Source organism: Trematomus bernacchii, unplaced genomic scaffold, assembly GCF_902827165.1.
Source record: "Trematomus bernacchii unplaced genomic scaffold, fTreBer1.1, whole genome shotgun sequence".
Lineage (NCBI taxonomy): Eukaryota > Metazoa > Chordata > Actinopteri > Perciformes > Nototheniidae > Trematomus > Trematomus bernacchii.
In genome coordinates, this window is record NW_022987313.1 from 12,624,059 (window position 1) to 12,645,629 (window position 21,571).

At 39.9% G+C, this 21,571-nt stretch overlaps 1 protein-coding gene across 1 annotated transcript; it reads left to right on the forward strand.

The window, feature by feature from the left end:
- Positions 1-504: 504 nt before the first annotated feature.
- LOC117477577 lies at positions 505-17,710 on the forward strand. Its single transcript, XM_034124280.1, has 6 exons — positions 505-603; positions 4,895-5,568; positions 5,665-5,807; positions 14,765-14,865; positions 16,342-16,441; positions 16,552-17,710. The coding sequence occupies exons 2-6, from the start codon at positions 4,897-4,899 to the stop codon at positions 16,679-16,681; spliced, it is 1,146 nt and encodes a 381-aa protein (XP_033980171.1). The 5' UTR covers positions 505-603; positions 4,895-4,896; the 3' UTR covers positions 16,682-17,710.
- The last annotated feature ends 3,861 nt before the right edge of the window (positions 17,711-21,571 follow it).

Here is a 21,571-nt window from a genome sequence, read left to right on the forward strand (position 1 = left end):
AGGTGAGGACCCTCCTATAGGAGGTTAGGTCCACTCCCCACTTGTAAAAATAGCACTTTACCCCTGCTTACACCTATAGCCTATGCCGTGAGCTGATTATCGAGCCTTCAAACAGTCGCGGGTACACTGTGTGTGCGTGTGGGGACTGGAGTGTTGCAGTAGAACATTCAACTGTAGCGCTGGTGCATTATAATGGGAACCCTAAATGTTTGAGCACCCTCTATGTCAAGCTACCCCACAGCACTCCCTAGAGAAAATCTCTGGCGCCGCCACTGCCCTAGAGACGATACAAGGACAAAACAAAACAAAGCATTAACATTTTATTTTATGCATCCACATGGACTTGCATTCTCTATTCTCTAAATAGAATTAGAGTTTTGTCAAATTACAAGTGACTTCTAGTGCAGAACCGAACCACCACATTGAAATAATAACAATGCGCACGTCAGACACATTTGAATCCAAACTGCGCGCTCATCGCATTAAAGCCCCGCCCCGTGTGCACGTTCTTTTTCCTGTCACCTGTGCGCGCGTCCAAGATATTCAATCGGGTGCGATGAGCAGGTAGCACTAGCTTCATTAGCTGGTGGATTTCCGATAGTGGTGAGTCGATTTATGGTGCTATTATTTTTTGCATATCGTGAATACACAATTTAGTTGGATTGCATCAGTTTACCCTAAGGTAGCGCTTATAGTTGACTTTTCGTGCGCCAAATGTTTAGGTTAGCTATCTAGCTCACAGCTATATTTTTCAAAACCATGCTGCTAGCTAAGTAAATGCGCGCCGAGTGCTTCTACCATTATAAACCACCTTTTAATGTTAATGACATTTGTTGATACAATGTTGGAAACCACTATAAGGGTTAAAGTGACGCAAATGTCCAGTTTTACGAAGTGCAACTTATTTGTTTTCTATCAATAAGCCTAGGCTACTATCTAGCTGCTCGTGCTTTGGCTAACGCCAGCTACGAAGTTCATGTTATGAAAGGGCAGTGGTGGAAAGTAGTGATGTGACGTTCGCGAACGATCCGATTCTTTCGAATGGCTCTTTGGTACGAACGAAGGGAACCGAGTCCTACTTGGTGAGAGCCGTTCTTTTTGCCATAAATCCACTCGTCTTTACGGGAACTTGCTTTCCTGAATGCCAATTTGCAGTAGACAGTGGCGGCTCCAGAGTATTTTCGTTGGGTAATCTATGGTAGGGCTAACCCATACAGTGGTGGGGCTCAAGTCAGTATTTGCAATGTAATTACATACACGCTATATCGCCCCCCTTGACAGTGAAACGCCACGCGTGAGGTTTAGATTATTATCCTGATTCCTGTCTCAATCCAAATGGAACTGTATGAAATAAAAAGGCACATTTGTCTTGTAGTAAATAAAAAGGGTGACCTGGAGCCAATCCTGCAATTTCCCCACAGGTGAAAGAGTTGACATGCTGAAACCCTGCAGGGGGGTCTGGGGGGCTTCTCCCCCAGGAGATTTTTTGAAATCCTAACATAAAATACACATTCTGGTACTCTCTTGAGAAGAAAAATAAATAAATCTATTACTACACATTTAAAAATATGAATGCCATTTTTGTTTTTTGTTACTTTGTTCTGAAAGCTGAACCTGCTGCTCAGAAGAGGGAAGAGGCTTTGTGAATTACTTTACATTGTGGATAAGGGTGGATAGCCCCCATTGTTCTGTGTGTCAATATGAAAGACAGCCCACACACCTATCAATCATCAAACCGTGGGGTCTTATTTCATTATGTGTTGATTTCTATCAACACGTAATGTTGTATCGATGTATATAGAGATGTACTACCGATGTACTTCCTGCAACAACACCACGCCGTTATCGTGATTCTGATTGGCCAGAAGACATTATCAAAGATGTTTTATTGAGAAGACGATCACTACGTGACAAAAGTTTTCAAAACCGTTTCTAGTCTTCGGTATTTCCAGACAAGTGGCTACTGAAATCAATCTTACTAACTGCTGTCTGTGCAATTTACTCCGCGCTAGTTGGCGGACTTTATTTAGCTTACTTTAACATCATTTTTCATGGTGAGGCTAAGGTGGGGCTAAGCCATTTCTTGGTATGGCTGTAGCCTACCCCAGCCATACCCTGGCGCCGCCACTGGCAGTAGATGATGGCATAACGCATGCTGCTTGAGTAGGAGTTTTGCTGCCTGAGAGATGTAGTTAGTAAAAGTAGATTTCTGGCAAGTCAATCATTATCCTGGTGATTATTTCGCAAATAAACCTATTAACCCCGCCCCCTTAAAACCAAAAACGGCTCTTTTGAACGGCTCTCGGAAAGGAACGGAGCCATAAGAAACGGCTCCCTTCAAAGAGCCGTAATTTCCGTCACTAGTGGAAAGTAACGGAGTACATTTACTCAAGTACTGTACTTAAGTTTGAGTATTTATACTTTACTTGAGTGTTTCCATTTAATGCAAATGTTTACTTCTACTTGGCTTCATTATAAGAGGGTTAGAATGTATGTTTATTCCGCTAAATATATAAATGAATGTATTTATTAAGCTTTATTTACTTTTCAGATTTTGCATTAAAACACACGTGATACACTTTTAACATAATGCATCTCCAAAACTTAAAATAGTTTACCAACTGCGTACAATACAATTAAATATATTACAAAAAGGTTTCCAAAAAATGTGTGTTTCAAAACTTTGTTTGTGTACAACAGTAAAATGAAATACTATTAATAATGAATATCATTTAATACAACCGGAAGTAAGCTGCGCATGGGTTCCTTAGACAAAAAAGCAATGCAATTTTTCCATAGGATTTTGGAAAATAGCTCGAAATACACACATTTAATTAGGGCTGTGCAATTAATCGTATTTTAATCGCAATCACGATTTTGGCCTGCCACAATTACGAAAACAACATAATCGAAAAAAACAATTATTTTGCTTTGCTAGGTTGTGACTGCACTGCAACATATTTGATCTAATTTATTTTGGTCTCATTTATTTGTATTTATCATATTTATATATGTTTAGTAGCTTGTTGGAGTGCGCTCCAAAATATTTGTTGATCTTGTTTATTGGTATTTATTATTTTGATATTATTTATTTAAATGTATCATTTATTTTTGTATTGGTTTTTCAGTTGAATTATACGTTCAGGGTAATCAACAGTTAAAAAGATACTGTTCAAATTATTATTTGTATTTGTTTTAAAGTTCAATAAATTGATTTTTTCAAAGTCAATGAATAATCGTATTTAATAATCGTGATATCAATCATTGACCCAAATAATCGTGATTATGATTTTTGCCATAATCGCACAGCCCTACATTTAATGCTGCGTTCACACCGGACGCGATGCGAATATTCGCTTCGCTCTAATCGCTCCTATCGCATCGCTCTAAACGCTGGAGTTTCACCGCGGCTGCCAGCTGTGTTTACTCGCATCATTCAAACAAGACGCGCTGGCTCGGGAGCTACAACTACAACAACATGAACATATTTTACCGTGATTAAATTGTAATACACGTTTCTAAATGATGCCAAAGTAACAACATACTGATACCGGTTAGTAAAAACCATGAATTAATGCTTGACAAGTCTGCAGACAAGACGGCAGGCGAAAAATCTTTTAAAATGCTTGTTTTCTGAATGAAGATCGGGTCGACCAGGCTAAGCTAACGTTGTATATGCTCATTCCACACTCACAACAACGACCTACAGACAGAAATAAACCAGCGACTGTATTCGCCATGACACAGGCAGTCTGTGGTTTGTACTTGTTTAACTTTTGTCCAGTTTCTGAACAGATATGAGGAGCTGTGAGCTCTGTGTGCTAACTGCTAACAGCTAACGGCTGATGTTTTCTGGTTGAACGTCAGTGACGGCAGGCTGAGATCCTTACCGCTGATTGGCTTCCGCGAGAACGCGTCACGTGAATTTGACGCTCGAGTTGAAAAAATTGAACTCTCGCGTTTAACGCGGCACCGTTCAATCGCGTGATTCGCGCCGCGTCCACCGCTTCATGCGCGCCGTCGGAGCGAATTTGCGTCTGTCCGCGTCTCTGCATTGACTTTACATGTAATCACGCCGCCCCCAAACATCGCGTCCGGTGTGAACGCAGCATAAGAGACGGATCACTTTTTGTTCAGTCAGATAATATCCACATGTCTACCCTACTTTTATAATTTTCGAATCATAAATCTATAGAGTGGTGCAGGGATGACGTATTCTTGTAGATTTATGAACGATAGATTACTTCCGGGTCGGCCTACAAAAATACATCATCCCTGCACCCTGCAGTACTTCTGTACTTTTAGTTAAGAATACTTTTATTTAAGTAAAGGATCTGAGTACTTCTTCCACCAATGATCCAAATTCTGTAATGTAATGCATGATTCTGAAATGGGCCTTTTAGGCATAAAAAGTAATTTTATTTTTGGTTCTTTAAGTCTAATTGTTATTGGTACTTTTATTTTTTTATAGCCAGATATTTAGGTTGAGACTTAAACGAAGTCTGCATCCTTTTATTTATTTATATATATATCGGTTCATTCAAATCATCCTGACAAATTTGATGGCTTTGGATGTTTTATTTTTTGTTTATTTTAAAATTTAATATAGAATTATGTAGGTTCTGAGGATTGCTTTGACTCGATGAGTTTGTAATAAATAATTAAAATGTTGTGTTCAGGGTTTTGGTAAGTCATGCATTTCTTAATACTTATTTAGAATAATGGAACTCATTAATCAAACTTGAAGTAAATATTTTTAAACTAACTTTACAAGTAAAACATTGCATTGATTTTACTTTCAATTGTTGATTTATACTTTTAAAATATTGTTTCTTAATGATAGAAATTATGGTTGTTAACTGATGAACATATGTTTGTGTTCTTTTTTCAACAGAAATGGATAAAAACGCGAATTCAACAAACTTCATTTTCACTATGCCCGGCACTGACCAGCACTTTAAACCTCTCTCTAAATATTCCCGGATGGTTGCTTGTGAGCAAAAGACAGACGTCAATGACCCGAGAAAGTCTGAGTCAAATCCATTTGTAAATTTTGAATTTGAATTAATAAACAATTCTGACAAAAGAAAAGTAGAGTACTCCTGTATTGGCGACAGTTATGAGACTCCAGCAAAAAAGACCTGTATTCAAAATGATTTGTCCCCGGACCTGGGGTACTTCAGCCCTCCTTCAAGAGCAGATTCAGTTTCCCCTTTTTCCACATCTTTTGCTGTCCTTTTAAATGACACAAAAGATGTGAGCAAGGAAAAAATTGAAACTGTGAGCTCTCCACTGCAGTTAGAGCAGGTGGAAGGTAAACCCCTGTCCTTAGGAGAGACGGGGGTGGACAATGGGACTGTACTGCACAGATTGACGTGTGAGGGGGCAGACTCAAAGCAAACTGTGGTACAAGATGAGGGTCACGTGGAGTGTTTAGAGGGTGAGGTTGAAAATGCATGGAATATTGGTTCCCCTATTTTTAACTCGTCCATGTTTCAAGCCACACCCGCTGGAGAGGAATCCACTCTTGACACTTCATACGAGCCCTCATTACCCCTCCAAGTTCAGGTAAGCTGTTTCACCAGTAGGTATAGAGGATGTTGTCCTGCACACATCGAGTCATGTTTGTTTAACTTAATTACATTTTACTTATGCTTTTTCAAGGTGAAATCCGTAGTGGTGAATCCAAATCGGCGCACGGAAACGGCAGCACCCACTCTAGGGAAAAGGGTCATCGTACCCATCAAATGGAGCCCAGAGGACAACAGAGTTTATGCGCCGGCAGTCAGCAGTGCCAGCACTCAAAGGTATGGTTGTACCTCTTGCCATATCTAGGGGGTGCCATATGACCGTATTATACATAATGTTGAGGCTTCTGCCATTGCTTGGTGTTTGTCCTTGATGGCAGTCTCATATTTTTCCTGTCTGGCTTTTTTTTTCTTCTGTGTCTACAAGCCCATCCTTATTTATATCTGTTTACTATTCCTATAGATCAGGGGTTTTCAAAGTGTGGGAAGGTGAGCCTCTCCTCAGAGAACATAAGAACAACCGCGCCCCCCCTCCCAATTATTATTGCTATTATTATTATTATTATTATTATTATTGTTGTTGTTGCTATAATGCAGGGGTATTTTTTCTCCAGTGGAAAGTCCTTACCTACTGGCCTAGTTAACTCAAAGTGGTTACTTTTTTTTGGCTGGGCAGTGTAGTTTGACACACCGTCTTATTTGACTTTCTCAGGACTTAAAACTGTTTTTGGGGGCAGACCCCCACAAAGAAAAAAAAATATTTACACACTTGAGGTCATCATCTTAACCTGTTAAGCCCGAGAGACCCCGGTACCGGGGCACTGCCGCAACATCTTGCAGGAAACAGTGTCTGAGGGCATGTTCATTTAATAAACTATGAATGTTTTATATCCATGTAACGGGAAGAAACTCATCTAACTGATCTTTTTTTTTTTTTTTTCAAAAGAAAACCCACAATGCTAACACTGAGCAATTAGCAACGAGCGAAAAATGCTAACAGATTACTGCACCAAAAATCACTCACAAAACCTTATTATTTATCTCTTCTCCACATCCATGACATCGATTCACATCGTGAGGTGACACAGAATCGATGGGTACCCTCATTATCACTGAATTATACGAATTCGCGACGTTATAAACAAAAACAGACATCAAAACAGGTGACGCTAGGTAGCTAAAAATGCTAACATCTTTACCTTGGTTCTGTAGTCTCTCCAAAGTGGTCTTCAATGGCATTAAAACGCTAAAAACGCTGCTGAAGTTAATCCAATGTGTCTGTGTCCCTTTGAAATGATTTCTGATAATCCATGAGCAAACAGACGGATAATCCATGCTTTTACGTTTCTAGATGTCAGAGCTAGAATGTAGCTTCACTCTAATGCAAAATTACATGCGCAAAGCCCCCACCTTTTTTTTTCACAATGAGTGTGTGTGGGGGACTCCCCCTTCGATTCTATTGGCTCTAACGGTCAGAAAGAGGTTTCAACCATCAAAATCGAGCAAGGGAAGCCAGAGATATGGAAAATGACCCCAGAAGTGGTTTCTTTTTGCTAAACCTCTCTAAAAAGGTCAAATGTCACTTGTTTTGCATCAATCTTGATACAGGGTACTTATTATATGTTGTACTTTGGATTCCTAAAGCTGTTAGTCTACCTTACCATCATCCAAGGGTAGTTTTCACTATAAATTAAAAAGAATTTTTGGACAGACACTATAATTTACAGTTTTTTTACTATGTAAAATCTGAATTTTCTTTAAAATAAAAAAACATCTATATTGATTCTGACTTTTCTACATCCAACTCACAGGTTTATCATTACTTTGAGAAAAAAGATTATTAATTTAACCCTTTTAGAAGGGAAGATATGGTCATTTGTTCTGGGAATGTCATTTTCGAGCCTGAGACCTGAAAAACAGGCTCAGGCCTTAACAGGTTAACAGTTGTTTATGCTCATCGAGTCATCCGTGAGCAGAGCATCAAGTTGCCTATAACAGCTGAATGCTGCGATTACCATCTTGTTCAGCAAAACGCCTCACAAACTGATTAAGATCTAAAGCTTTAGTGCGTTTTGATTCAATGCTGAGTACAGCCAAACTTGACAGTCTCTTCTCTGTCATTGTAGACCGCAAATACCTCATTCCTTCCCTCTGCTTGGGTCCGGATGCTTCTCGTTTTGCGCCATCCCGTTCAAATGAAATCGCCGCCAATCATATTTCCATGCGAACGCCAGGGCCGGGGGAGGGGTTACAAGGCTCGCGTCTTGTGCTGCATTCACTTGCACTCGGACATTAGAGTCTTTCTCTCATAAATGTCCGATGAGCCACAACTTTTATTTCAAAACAAAGCTGCCAACTGGGATGGCAAGGCTATTTTTAGGGTGGCAGTTGCCACCCCATGCCACGCCGGTAGATCCGCCCCTGCTTGACCGGTACTTGCTTTTGATCAAAGTCAATGCGGAAAACCCGCACTCACACAGGTAGGCGGAGGTGAAGGGAATGAGCACTTTTACAGCCTTTTTGGCGAGGTGGGGGAACTCGGTCTCCACAGACAGCCAAAAGTGTGCAGGTGACGCTTTCTGACAGATGCTGTCTCCTCTCTCACTTTAGGTAACTTCACAAAAAATCGATCCATGTTGCCGCTCGCATAAAGTAACTAGCTAGATTTCACTGTTTCTCGTTTCTTTTTTGATCACGCTGCGCCTCCCCTGAAGCTCTCTGGCGCCCCCCAGGGGAGGCGCGCCTCACACTTTGAAAACCGCTGCTATAGATTAATGTCTTAAGCAGCAGGTGTCTTGTATGGTTAAGTGAGGTTAAGAATAGAGTTTTGATGATTGTTTCTTTCTTTTATGTCTTTCCTACACACGGCATGAGAGGAAAAAAATGAAAATCTCATGCAGAATTCATAGAAATTGCGCTGACAGCCAAGTCCATCTGATTATGTTGACGCATTTTGTATGATCTTTAATCGGCAGTTTTAATCTATAGATTAACGCCACTACGCTAGCAGATTTACAGTGCATCTGGAAAATATTCATACCCCTTCACTTTTTCCACATTTTATTATGTTACAGCCATATTTCAAAATGGATTAAATAAAAAAAAATGTCTCAACATTCGAGACACAATACCCCATAATGACCAAGTGGAAAAAGTTTTAAAATATTTGTTGTAAATGAATTAAAAATAAAAGACTCATATCACATAAACATAAGTATTCACACCCTTTACTCAATACTTTGTTGAAGCACCTTTGGCAGCAATTACAGCCTCAAGTCTTCTTGAGTATGATGCTACAAGCTTGGCACACCTATCTTTAGGCAGTTTCTTCCATTCTTCTTTGCAGATTGTCTCAATCTCCATCAGCTTGGATGGGGAGCGTCGGTCCACAGCCATTTTCAGATCTCTCCAGAGATATTCAATTGGGTTCACGTCTGGGCTCTGGCTGGGCCACTCAAGGACATTCACAGACTTGTCCTGAAGCCACTCCTTTGTTATCGTGGCTGTGTGCTTAGGGTCGTTGTCCTGTTGAAAGGTGAACCTTTCCCCCAGTTAGGCCTGTCACGATAATTAATTTTGTTCGACGATACATTTTCCCGGAAATTATTGCGATAAACGATAATATTGTCGGCACTGTTGTAAGACCATTTTAGACCACTGACATAATAATAATTCAAGTACATCCTTTCAAACTGAACTTTTTATTGAACATCCAACATTGCAAATGAAATGTGAAATAATATTCAAATATATCAATTATATATAATAAATTAAATTAAATTATAAAACAATAATTAAATCACACACAACCAAAACAATCAATTAAATAGTCTATTTAATTGATTGTTTTGGTTGTGTGTGATTTAATTATTGTTTTATAATATATATATATATATATAGCACACATTGTCTCACAAGCAAAAAAACCTCCTTAAAACAACAGTCAAGTGTACAGTCCACTGTCCATACAAAGACCCAGATGCCTCAACAGGCCATATCCTAATCTGTATTTCAAAGATTTCGAGCAAGGAACACCAACATGTTTGCGTTGTCGGGCAAATGCATCTTTGATTGTAAATTCTCGGGAAGGTGGGGGCTCTCCATCTCCAGCTGCCGTGTTTGCTCCCAGCTGGGAAAACGGAATGGGGTGGTTGTGTTTCAGATGCAGTTTAAGGTTGGTCGTATTGCTAGCTTTTGTTGCTACCTTTTTAAAACAAATGCCACACACTGCCCGGCTCATTCAAGTCCGTAGGTTCGCCTCGTTGGTTTGGCTTAAATCCAAAATATTCCCACACCGGAGATGTGGTATTAGGTTTTGCAACCAATTCCATTTAACTTCAAATTCCCCTCGAGCAAGTCACACGTTGTCTCCTGCTTGTCTCTATATTATTAATTTGGCTGCTACACTGTTGCACGCGGAGTTTCCTGACTTGGCTGTGTGTGAGCCCCGCCCCTCACAGCGTGCCAGGCTAAAATTCTGGTCACATCCTTATGTAAACAAACACGCATGTAAACTGGAATTTATCGAGCTCAGAAAAGTGATCGAGTCCATTTTTATTTATCGTACGATAAGTCAATTTATTGATTATCGCGACAGGCCTAGCCCCAGTCTGAGGTCCAGAGTGCTCTGCAGCACGTTTTCATCAAGGATCTCCCTGTACATTGCTGCATTCATCTTTCCTTTGATCCTGACAAGTCTCCAAGTTCCTGCCGCTGAAAAACATCCCCACAGCATGATGCTGCCACCACCATGCTGCTGCCACCACCATGCTTCACTGTAGGGATGGTGTTGGCCAGGTGATGTGCGGTGCCTGGGTTCCTCCAGACATGATGCTTGGCATTCAGGCCAAAGAGATCCATTTTGGTTTCATCAGACCAGAACATTTGGTTTCTCATGGTCTGTGAGTACTCTAGGTGCTCCATGGGGGCTTTCATGTGCCTTTGGCTTCCTTCTGGCCACTCCACCAATCAGGCCTTTATGGTAGAGTGCTGCACAGATGGTTGTCCTTCTAGAAGGTTCTCCCATCTCCACAGAGGCACACTGGAGCTCTATCAGAGTGATCATCGGGTTCTTGGTCACCTCCCTGACTAAGGTCCTTCTCCCCCGATGTTCAGTTTGGGCAGCAAGCTCTAGGAAGAGCCCTGGTGGTTTCAAATATCTTCCATTTGCAAATGATGGAGACCACTGTGCTCGTTGGGACCTTCAATGCTGCAGACATTTTTCTGTACCCTTCCCCAGATCTGTGCCTTGATACAATCCTGTCTCTGAGGTCTACAGACAATTTCTTGGACCTCATGACTTGGTTTGTGCTCTGATGTGCACTGTCAACTGTGGGACCTCATATAGACAGGTGTGTTCTTTTCCAAGTCATGTCCAATCAATTGAATTTACCACAGGTGGACTCCATCAAGTTATAGAAACATTTCAAGGATGCACTTGAGCTCAATTTTCAGTGTCATAGCAAAGGGTGTGAATACTTATGTACATGTGATATTTCATTTCATTATTTTTAACACGTTTAAAAACGTTTTCGCTTTGTCATTATGGGGTATTGTGTGTGGGATATTGAGAACAAAAATGAATTTAATCCATTTAGAAATAAGGCTGTAACATAACAAAATGTGAAAAAAGTTAAGGGGAATGAATACTTTCCGGATGCACTGTAAGTGTTGTGTAAACCAGAAGCAAAATAAGAGGAAACAAAGGAAATGGAATTTTAAGAGCAGCAAAAATAAAAACACCCCTATTCTTTTGGGTATCATCTTTATCAAATGTTGTTATGAGCATACTCTGATACATATGTTATCCATAGTTGACAATTTATTGACATTTGGAGAAATAAATAAAACTTTAAAAAAGTGAAATGATTGGCTGTCTGCCATCCAGCCGTCACCCTCCATGTCTTCAGGTGGTGGTGTGGGCACACCATGGTACATCACAATATTTCCAGAGCACAGCACATACTAAAAGTATCTCTATATCGATATGAAACGATACCAAAGCACAAACATTAAACACCTGTGAAATTAATGGAATACGAGAAGACACAATGTCAAAAATGATTTTATATACATTTTTTAATTGGTCAAAAAACGACAAAATAAAACGACATTTAAATTCAATTTAAATGCTAGGCAGGAGGGAATGTGTAAAGAGGCCACAACACAGAATTGAAGTACTGTATGAGTAGCAATGAGGCAACATGTATATCTACAGCTTTTATTGTGAAAGGTGAGCTGCCTTAGGCATAGAGAATATTAGTCTAGTTTTAAAGTACTTTATTTATTTTTTAACTTAATATTTCACTGTTAAGTGGGATTCTGTGTGTATTATTATTATTTGTTATGGGTTGTGTGGTCTAGAGCAGGGGTTCCCAACCTTTATTGTGCCAAGGACCGGCAGATACATTAAAAAAAAATCGCGGACCGGTTGTCAATTTTAACTGATTTTAATATTTACTCACCACCAGCAGGTAGCAACAGAGGCTAATTGTATGTAACAGCCTGAACAAATACTAGAACAATATGCATCCAAAACATATTAACAAAGTTTAAAAAAAGAACCGGTGTTGTTTTTTGGTTTTTCGGAAAACCAAAAAACCGACGTTATTCAGTTTTTAAACCAAAACGGGAAAACAGATAAATCAACGTTTTGGTTTTGTTTGCATGATTTACGGATAATCCAGTGAATGCTGGGAAAACGAGGAGAAGGCGCATTATGAAGGAGATGTGTGTGTGTGTGTGTGTGTGTGTGTGTGTGTGTGTGTGTGTGTGTGTGTGTGTGTGTGTGTGTGTGTGTGTGTGTGTGTGTGTGTGTGTGTGTGTGTGTGTGTGTGTGTGTGTGTGTGTGTGTGTGTGTGTGTGTGTGTGTGTGTGTGGTGTGTGTGTGTGTGTGTGTGTGTGTGTGTGTGTGTGTGTGTGTGTGTGTGTGTGTGTGTGTGTGTGTGTGTGTGTGTGTGTGTGTGGTGTGTGTGTGTGTGTGTGTGTGTGTGTGTGTGTGTGTGTGTGTGTGTGTGTGTGTGTGTGTGTGTGTGTGTGTGTGTGTGTGTGTGTGTGTGGTGTGTGTGTGTGTGTGTGTGTGTGTGTGTGTGTCACTGGCATTTGTTTTCAGAAGATATTATGATAGTGTCGTTCGTTCCGGTGCACTCCCGACAGCATAGCACTACATCGAGATTAAGATTAAACTAATTTATTTTGGGAACAGCCGCATATGCCGGTGTCGGACAGACACAAACACACCGAACACACAGAGCTGAGCTGAGCTGAGCAGAGCACATACACACACACATCATGCGCCTTGGTGACTGACTGGACATATCCTTCATAAAACTAATAAAAGGGGGAGTAATCGGGCAGTTCGATGTGTGTGTGGTTAACACGTAGCAGCCTGCAGTCACTCTTAAACTGTTCTGATTAAGTTAAACACAGCGAAGGCGGTGCGTAAAAAGGCACAGCTCTTTACCGAGTATACGTCCCGCTGCCTCCTGATGCTTCAGCCATTTCATGAAGTGAAGGAGGGTTTCCTTCTATAAAACAGCTGCGGGCAGCAGATACCGTGAGAGTCCCGGACATTAATTCATAGATCAAGGCAGACTGGTTTACTCTCCTGTTTTGCCAATCCGGTGCTTAAACAAATAGCTCTACACTCCTGGCCGACATGTCCTTAAAATGAAGTCCGAGTTTGAAATATATCTCAAATAATGTATGCACCACCATTTCCCCACATAAACATAACAGTCTGCAATCAAACGGTTGTCTCCTGTGCGCTCCTCTTCCTACTTGGCGCACCGGTAACATGCTCGTGCGCACAAGAGGCTGAGACCTTAGGCTGAGCCGCCGAATCCCTCGGAACATCATAAAAGCCATTTTCAACGGTTTTCTGGTGAAAGATTAACTAGCTACTGGATGAAATAATATGACTGGTGGCATAGGTGCGAAAATTAAACACTTTTGAAAAAAATATTATGATAAAATATTTTTATATATTTATAATTCTGCAAATATTACGATAAACTCACAGCTATTTCGCGGCCCGGCAGTAACACCTCCGCGGCCCGGTACCGGTCCGCGGACCGGGGGTTGGGAACCCCTGGTCTAGAGCAGTGGTTCTCAACTGGTGGGTCGCGACCCCAAAGTGGGTCGCGGACCCGTTTCGAGTGGGTCGCGGATGTGTGAGTGAAGAAAAAAAAGTTGAAAAAACAAATTGGAATTTTTTTTTTTTTTTTGGGGGGAAAAGTGAAATTTTTATTTTGAAGGCCCGATTTTCTAACGCTGTGCATGCAGTCGGCGTTGGACTGGAAGTACCGGAGACTATAAAGGGTTTTGAAAACTTCTGTCACGATCATCTTCTCAATAAAATATCTTTGCTGATGTTTTTTCGAGTCTTCTGGCCAATCAGAATCAAGATTGTACATCTTAATACATCCATGGGTACAACTTCAGATAAAAATGAACACATAATGAAATATGACCCCCGGTTTGATGATTGACAGGTCACAGAGCAATGGGAGCTATCTACCCTTACCCACAATTTAAAGTAATTTAAAAATCTCCTCTTTACTCTTCTCGCAGCAAGTTAAAAAAAAAAAAGCTTTTGATTAAAACTTTTGTTTATTTTGTTTGTTTTTATTATGCCTCCTGTAGCACCTTTCATTGCTGCTAGCAATGAAAGGTGCTTTATAAATTGAATGTATTATTATTATTATATCAGAACAAAGTGAAAAACAAACAATGGCATAAAATATTATTAATATGTCGGGTAGTAATAGATTTATTTATTTTCTTCTCAGAGTGTACCAGAATGCGTAGTTTGTTAGTATTTCTAAAAATCTCCTGGGGGAGAATCCCCCCAGACCCCCCTGCTGGGGTTGGGTTTTCAGCATGTGTGCCTTTTTATATAGTTCAGCTTTGATTCCATCATCTCATTAAACCTTTTTTAAAAGCATACTTTAGTTCTGTGAAGGGAAATAAGGGATATATGCACTGTACTTCACTTTCATTAATATTGTATGCTCAAAAGCGTATATATTACAGCACGATTTTTTGTTGAATAGATTTGAGTGCTTCAAAATGTTGGGTCGCGATGTATTGACCAAGTAAAAAGTGGGTCCCGAGGCCTGACCAGTTGAGAACCACTGGTCTAGAGCACCCTTAAATTATATCTTGCCTCAAAACAAGTGTGTAATACACTGTCGTAATGACCCCACAAATGTTCCTAAATTGAGACTTGTTTGCAGGCCGGTGGTCTTTGTCACGAAGGGGGACTCGGAGCGCGAGAAACGGCTCTATGTTCATTCTGTCACAAGGCACATGAAGGAGCATCCAGGAGCAAATAAAGGTAGACTGCCTAAAAATGATGTGTTTTTATAACAAAGCTGTGTTTTTATGCACCATGTAGTGTGAGGTGGGCCCAGAGGTGCATCATTGTTTTGCAAGTCACAAGTAAGTCTCAATTATTTGCACTCAAGTCCCAAGTCAGGATGAGCAAGTCCAAAGTCAAGTCCAAGTCCTAAACTTTGTCATTATGTGCTTTTCACCACATGTAATGACATCCAACAACAGAATAATAATATATTACATTTACAACGATCATGAATGCTTTTACAAAATTGTATTTATTTATTAAACAAGTTGCTGCTGAACTCAAACATTAAGAGTACCATAACACTAATAAAAGAAAATCAGTAAATGGATTGTTGTTCCTTCTCGAATCGCAGATCAAACTGCTCTTTATTAGCCATATTAATAATTTACTAATCAATTTTCTTTCTGCTAGTAATGTTTTTTCTATTTTAAGAAGGAACAGTAAGGTTAGGCTACTGTGACGGTTTAATTCAGAAGGAGTTTAATTAATAAGATCCCTGATGTTAAGTTGACCAGAATGTTTATTCCCACTGTGTACAACATGTGATCAGGGACACCACAATCCATTTTTATTTGTATTTAATGTTGTTCCTAATCATTTCTAATCTCATTCACACCTACATTTTACATTGTGTTGTTCGAAGCAGTTTTAATGTTGTTGTTGCTAGTTTTCGCCACAAGGTTGCGCCCCTGAGTAGACAAGAGAATAAGCAGTAGAAGAAGAACGCTTTGGTGGTGGTTAATATGTAAGGATTGTAATGTAGTAAGTTGAATAAAGCAGCTGAGCAGTGTAAGCAAGAGAATAGTGTGTGTGTTCAAAGTTTACTCGTTGTGGAACAACAAACTAAAGTGCTGACGAGTGGAGAAAGAGAACTGTGTCCGCCTAATCTCTGGCTGCCACACTACTGCCATCCATCAGTGAAAATATAGAGGGAACTAAATACCTTTCTTTCTTTTTTATCTATAAAGGCTGTATTTCTAGACAAAATTATGACTACCTTCTGGACCGTTTCCAGTGCACAGAATCAAGTCACAACAATTGGATCGCATATGCGGGATATTCATTACTTCTCACTGGAGAACGGCCACATTACGTTATCCTAGTGATTTGTCTCCTGTAATGTAAGTTTTAACCATAGACTATATAAAACCCACATATAAGTATGTGTATATATACACATGTATGTATATACATGTATTACTTAGGTAATATATGCTACATGTCAACTTGCCAAAGTTAATAAAGTTTAGGATTGTCGATTCGGTAAATATATTGTGGCAAACTTATTTTGAATACATTAAAATATCAAGTCAGAAGGCTCAAGGTCAAGTCCTGAGTCATTGGTGTTGAAGTCCAAGTCGAGTTGCAAGTGTTTTGTGATTTTGTCAAGTCGACCTCTGTTAGGGCTGTGATTAATTTACCTTGCGTCTCTTTGGCACGTTTGTGCAGATGCCATGAGTGAGCTGATGACGCTGATGAACAGTGTGGCTGATCAGTCACCGGGCGCTGACGGAAAACAGTGGCAGCATCCCTCCAATCTGACACGCAGGTACATCATTTTCATTGGGTTTAATAAAGAAATGAAGGGATGTCTGTTCTAATGCTGACTTTTTTCAGCCAACTTTAAATATGCGGCTCTGGATCTGTGCTTACTTTTAGGAACTACCAAAGAAGGCTTGGAAGAGAGACGCCTAAAATGACCCTACATGAATGGAAAACTAAGATCACTCCAACACACAAGCGCTTTGCCAAGGTGCCGAAAACATTTAAACGGAGTTCATTTTCGTAAGTTAAGGACTTGTGGAACTCCTAATAATTCAAAAGGCTGGACTTAATTTGTGATTTGTACATTTGTGTGTTTCTCTCAGCAATGTTTGTCCCTGTTAGAGAAAACTAATGCATGTTTTAAGGGGTTTGATATTGTGTGAATTATGCTAAGTAACAAGCACCCACTTGTTTCAAGCATCTTAAATAACTTGCCTTTTTTACTATATGATAAACTATGCCTGTTTTAATGTGTGTTCAAGTCATCTTCTGCTGTTTGAAATGGCTTTTTTGTGTTAAGAAATATTCCCAGTTCATGTTTACTCTGGATATGATTAAAAACACTCCGGCCCTTATCTGTTCTTGTCTTTTGGGAGACTTGTATATCTCCAAATAATTCTGAAAGGGTTTGCAGAATTTAAAGTTTCAATTGAACACATTTCAACCCATTATCAATCTTTGTTCACCTTTTGTACTACTTGTCAAGCCTAGTGTTCAGACTGTAGGGCAACAAGTTGGTTTGAAGTGCAATGCTTTGTAATTAGTTACGTGAATGTATTATGTTGTCCTGGAAATGTTTACCAAGAGGTTTTATCCAGCTTTGAATAATAAGCTGTATACAGTCATGTCAATGGACAATATTGCACATTTGAACAAAAACTGAAGAAATAGTTACAAATATTATATTACTCCTCTTATGACATAACAGTCAAAATAGCTTTGTATTTCTAATGTGATTCAATACATTTCATTTGGGGGCTGGCAAAGATGTTCTGCCCGACACATTTGCATGCTATAAGCAGGAAGTAAGTGTTCATTGGGGCAGTTCACCCACATCATATAAACATGTATGAGCCATACCCTAAATTGTTATATAAAAAAATGTGCCTGTCCATTAATAGTGTCCTGACTTTTCTCAATATTCCACAGCCCTTTGGACATTTAAGTACTTTCATTGTATCATTTGCCAATGTAAAACAGTTTGAAACAAGGTCTGAATTATTTCAACTCAGAAACCTCACTGGTTGATATTTGGTAACCTGAACAATAAACATGAGCAAAATGGAGGCCCTGCTCATTGGCTCTAAATCCACCCCCTTCAGAGCTCCACCCCCCACTGCCCCAGACATAATCATTGATGGATTCCCTTTTCCAGCCAAGTGAAGAGCCTTGGCGTCATCCTGGACAGCTCCCTCTCATTTGCGCCCCACATAAAAAACATCACCCTGATTTCATTCTTTCACATATGAAACATATCCAGACTCCGCCCATTCCTGTCGCAATCCAGCACTGAAGTTCTGGTTCATGCATTTGTAACATCCTGTATTGACTACTGCAATGCTGTCCTCTCTGGGGTTCCCATCAAACTCCTTAATAAATGGGCCGCCATATAGCTCACCTGGTAGAGCTGGTGGCCCATGTAGCCTATAGGGACTCAGTTTCCATGCGGAGGACCCAGGTTCGAATCCGGCCTGGGGCCATGTACGCATGTCATCCCCTCTGTCTCCCCCTTTAAAAACCATCATCTCCAATAAAGGCTAATCTGGCCCAAAAAAAACCCTCAATTAACTACACACCCTCTCGCTCCGTCCGCTCATCGTCACCCTGGGTACTCGGCCTTTTAGCTGCACTGCTCCCAGACTCTGGAACTCTCCCCCAACACATCCAACAGTCTGACATCACCACATTTAAGTCCTTCCTCAAAACCCACCTGATCAGCCTACTCACTGTAGTGCCACATTTCCCCTGTTTCCCTACATGTTCCCTGTTACTGTCCGTTTGTACCGTTTTCAATCATATTTGCTGAATTGTAAGGTGTCCTTGGGTGCTTTGAAAGGCGCCTCTAAATAAATGAATTATTTATTTCTATGCCTTGCATGGTAAAATGTTTTTAGTGATTTGTGTGAACTGACCTTTTTAATTGTAAAGCAGCTGTAACCACAGTTCACTCTCTGCAGAACTCATAATAAATCCTCCCCTGTTCCACTTGCACTGATTTAGTTGTCCCTTGTTATTGTGTGGTGAATAATGCTGCGTGCCGTGCACAGGTGCAGGCCTGCAGAAGCAAGCCCCGAGATCCCAAATACATGGAACTTATCAGCATGGGTCCCATGATTGAACTAGAAAATGCATTTCCTGCTGAAAATGCTGTAAGCTGCGCAAATTTGTTGCTGAATTGATCTGAAAATACAGAAAAAGCTGAATATTGTAATAGTTGAATGGCGTATATGCTTTTAGCTACAGAAACAAAGTAAGTGTGTTGCTGAACTTTGCGGAAAAATGCAGAAAAGTGAAATGATTTCAATAAAAATTGTTAAAGCTCAAACTGCACTGACTTTGTTGGAAAACTGGAAAGTGAAATGTTAAACTGGAAGAGTAGGAAACATAGTGATGAAGCTTAATATTTAAAAGAGGTATAAACTACAAAATGTATAGCCTCAATGTCCTGAAATAGCTGAATCATTTAACAGTTGAATGGTTTCTTTAGCTGAAAGTAGGCTGAAGGAGTTACTACGTAGTAGTATGAGTACAAGTAGTAGTCATAGTCGTAATAGTAGTAGTAGCTGTAGTTGTAGAAGTAGTAATAGTAATAGTAGTTGTGTCATAAATCATAAATCTAATCAATAGATTTATGATCGATAGATTATGATTAGAAAATTATAAAAGTAGGGTAGACATGTGGAGATTATCTGACTGAACAAAACGTGATCCGTCTCTTAAATGTGTGTCAACCACAGACCTTATTTCGAGCTATTTTCCAAAATCTTATGGAGAAATTGCATTGCTTTTTGTCGAGGGAACCGGAAGAAGCTTACTTCCGGGTTTTAGGACTGGTGTTGCTACAGGTAGTTAGCCCAGCCTTCTTGCTAAACCAGCTCCTTGAAAAAGAGCACGTATACTGCCTTCCTCTGTCCTATGTCAGGCTGATCAGGTCCGAGCTCTTTTAGTCTCAGCTTTCCCTCCAGTGTCCTCCTCTCAAAGGGTGTTTCTTTAAGTGATTAAACATCATTTTCCTTCTCCATATTCGCTATCTAGTTTTGTTTACACCCCGTCTTCGTCTAACTCTCATTCAAACGTCAATCCCTCACTCTGGCGCTCCTGCTGCCCCGTAGTTGTTGGCGGTGTCAACAGCTGCTTTGGGCGCAGTTTGGTGTGCCCCGAGCTGCTCCCATCACTTGCATTGAAGAGGTACGGACTGCGCATGCACCACTTATAACGAGTCAATGGCCAAAGATTTCTGCGCCCCAAGCAGGAAACACGTGACTTATCAGTAACATTAGACATCGTAATTCGATCGATATTTTATCGTAGATTATACTTTTAACTGACACCAACTATACAATATGTATCTTGTTCATTAGAAGAAAAAAAAAAAAAAAAATGTAATACAAAAATTAAAATATTTTTGGTGGTATATAGAGGTGGGGCGGCGCCCTAGCGCCCTTATGGGCCGGCCGCCACTGTTGTGAAGGCCTCATGACGCACGTGAGCAGCCACAGCAGAGCCACCTCTTTACACCACACAACAATGTTGGGACCCTCCGGACTCCTGAGCCTGATCTCAGCAGAGAAAGAAGCTGTTTGTGTTGATCCTCAAGCCCCTCAGTTCTTCTTTGGATGTGTTGGGTTTTGTCAAAACAGAGTGCACCACAGGAAAACAAAGACAGAAATGGAAGTCACGCATGTCAGCTATATCAACCAATCAAATAATCAATCCAACACTTTGCTCTTGTTTTTATGCATGGATACAGATAATGTTATTTAGGACTTGAGTGAGATCCAAGTGATTTGTTGTTTTGCTATTTTAGGTCTTATTGATTTCAAAGAAATTACAAAATCAGGCACGTTTTATTACACAAGCTGCTGACTTGAAGGTGTATGTACCAGCCTTAAACCATGTCAAATGTTTTCTAAGACAAAACTCATTCTTCCCATCCCCAGGTAAGATTAAAAGACCAATTTCAGGTTATGTGCTTTCCTTTGGTGGATTGAAATCGTGACAGTTTAAAACTCCTGTTCACATATTTTTACAGCAAAATGAGCCTGTGTTCTTAGAATCCTTTGGTGTATCCAACATTTCAGAAAAAACAACATAGTATGTCGAAAAAATGTAAGTATAATATGTCGAAAATATAAAAAAACGACATAGCATATGTCGCAAAAATCTGAAACACGACATGCTGAAAATATAATAAAAAATGGCAGTTTAATATGTGCCAAATATGAGAAAAACTAATATAGTACAGTATGTCCAAAAATATCTGAAGAAGTGGCATAGTATAGTATTACCAGATTATCAGAAATAAAGAACATAAAAAAACATTTCACCACCCTGATTTCGTCTTGGTCCAGAGAGGTTTGGACAATTTGTTGTTTTGAATGTTGCAAGTTGCTTATATTGTTTACAGTTAAGATCAAACACAGATCTTTGTGGAAAATAATAGATATTCTTACTTTATTGAAGCATACACAAGTAAGCATACACCATATTCTTCATAATTGAAGTTGTGTAACCTTGTGCATAATAGTTAAACCAGGCTAGCCCTCATTAAGCGATGACTCCTGTACACTTCATACAATGAATACAAACATGACAGCAATAATAAAGCAGTTTGTTTTGTCTAAACCATGCTTCGTTGCGGATGTCATTTCCTATATTTCAAAAACCCATAATGGAATAGTCCAAGTGCTCTGTAATTTCACGAAAATGTGTTTGACTTTCCAGCACGGTCGTTCCAGTCTTATACACATTGTATACGTTTTGAAAAGTCTCCTGACTGCCCTGTTGTAAGTCGCAAAGTAGTCCATTACTGCTATAGCATAGTTATTTTCAGACATGGTGTCATACATTAGCATGAGAACAATCTCACTGAAGGAAAGCCTCAGTGTTAAAGAGTGGTTCGCCCCCTCACAGT

What these genes read in the sequence shown, in the direction of transcription:
- LOC117477577 (XM_034124280.1), top strand. Translation starts at nt 4,897, where the DNA reads ATGGATAAAAACGCGAATTCAACAAACTTCATTTTCACTATGCCCGGC. An exon ending in AGCAGTGCCAGCACTCAAAG is followed by an intron (nt 5,808 to 14,764) that starts GTATGGTTGTAC and finishes ACTTGTTTGCAG; the next exon opens with GCCGGTGGTCTTTGTCACGA. An exon ending in GCATCCAGGAGCAAATAAAG is followed by an intron (nt 14,866 to 16,341) that starts GTAGACTGCCTA and finishes ACGTTTGTGCAG; the next exon opens with ATGCCATGAGTGAGCTGATG.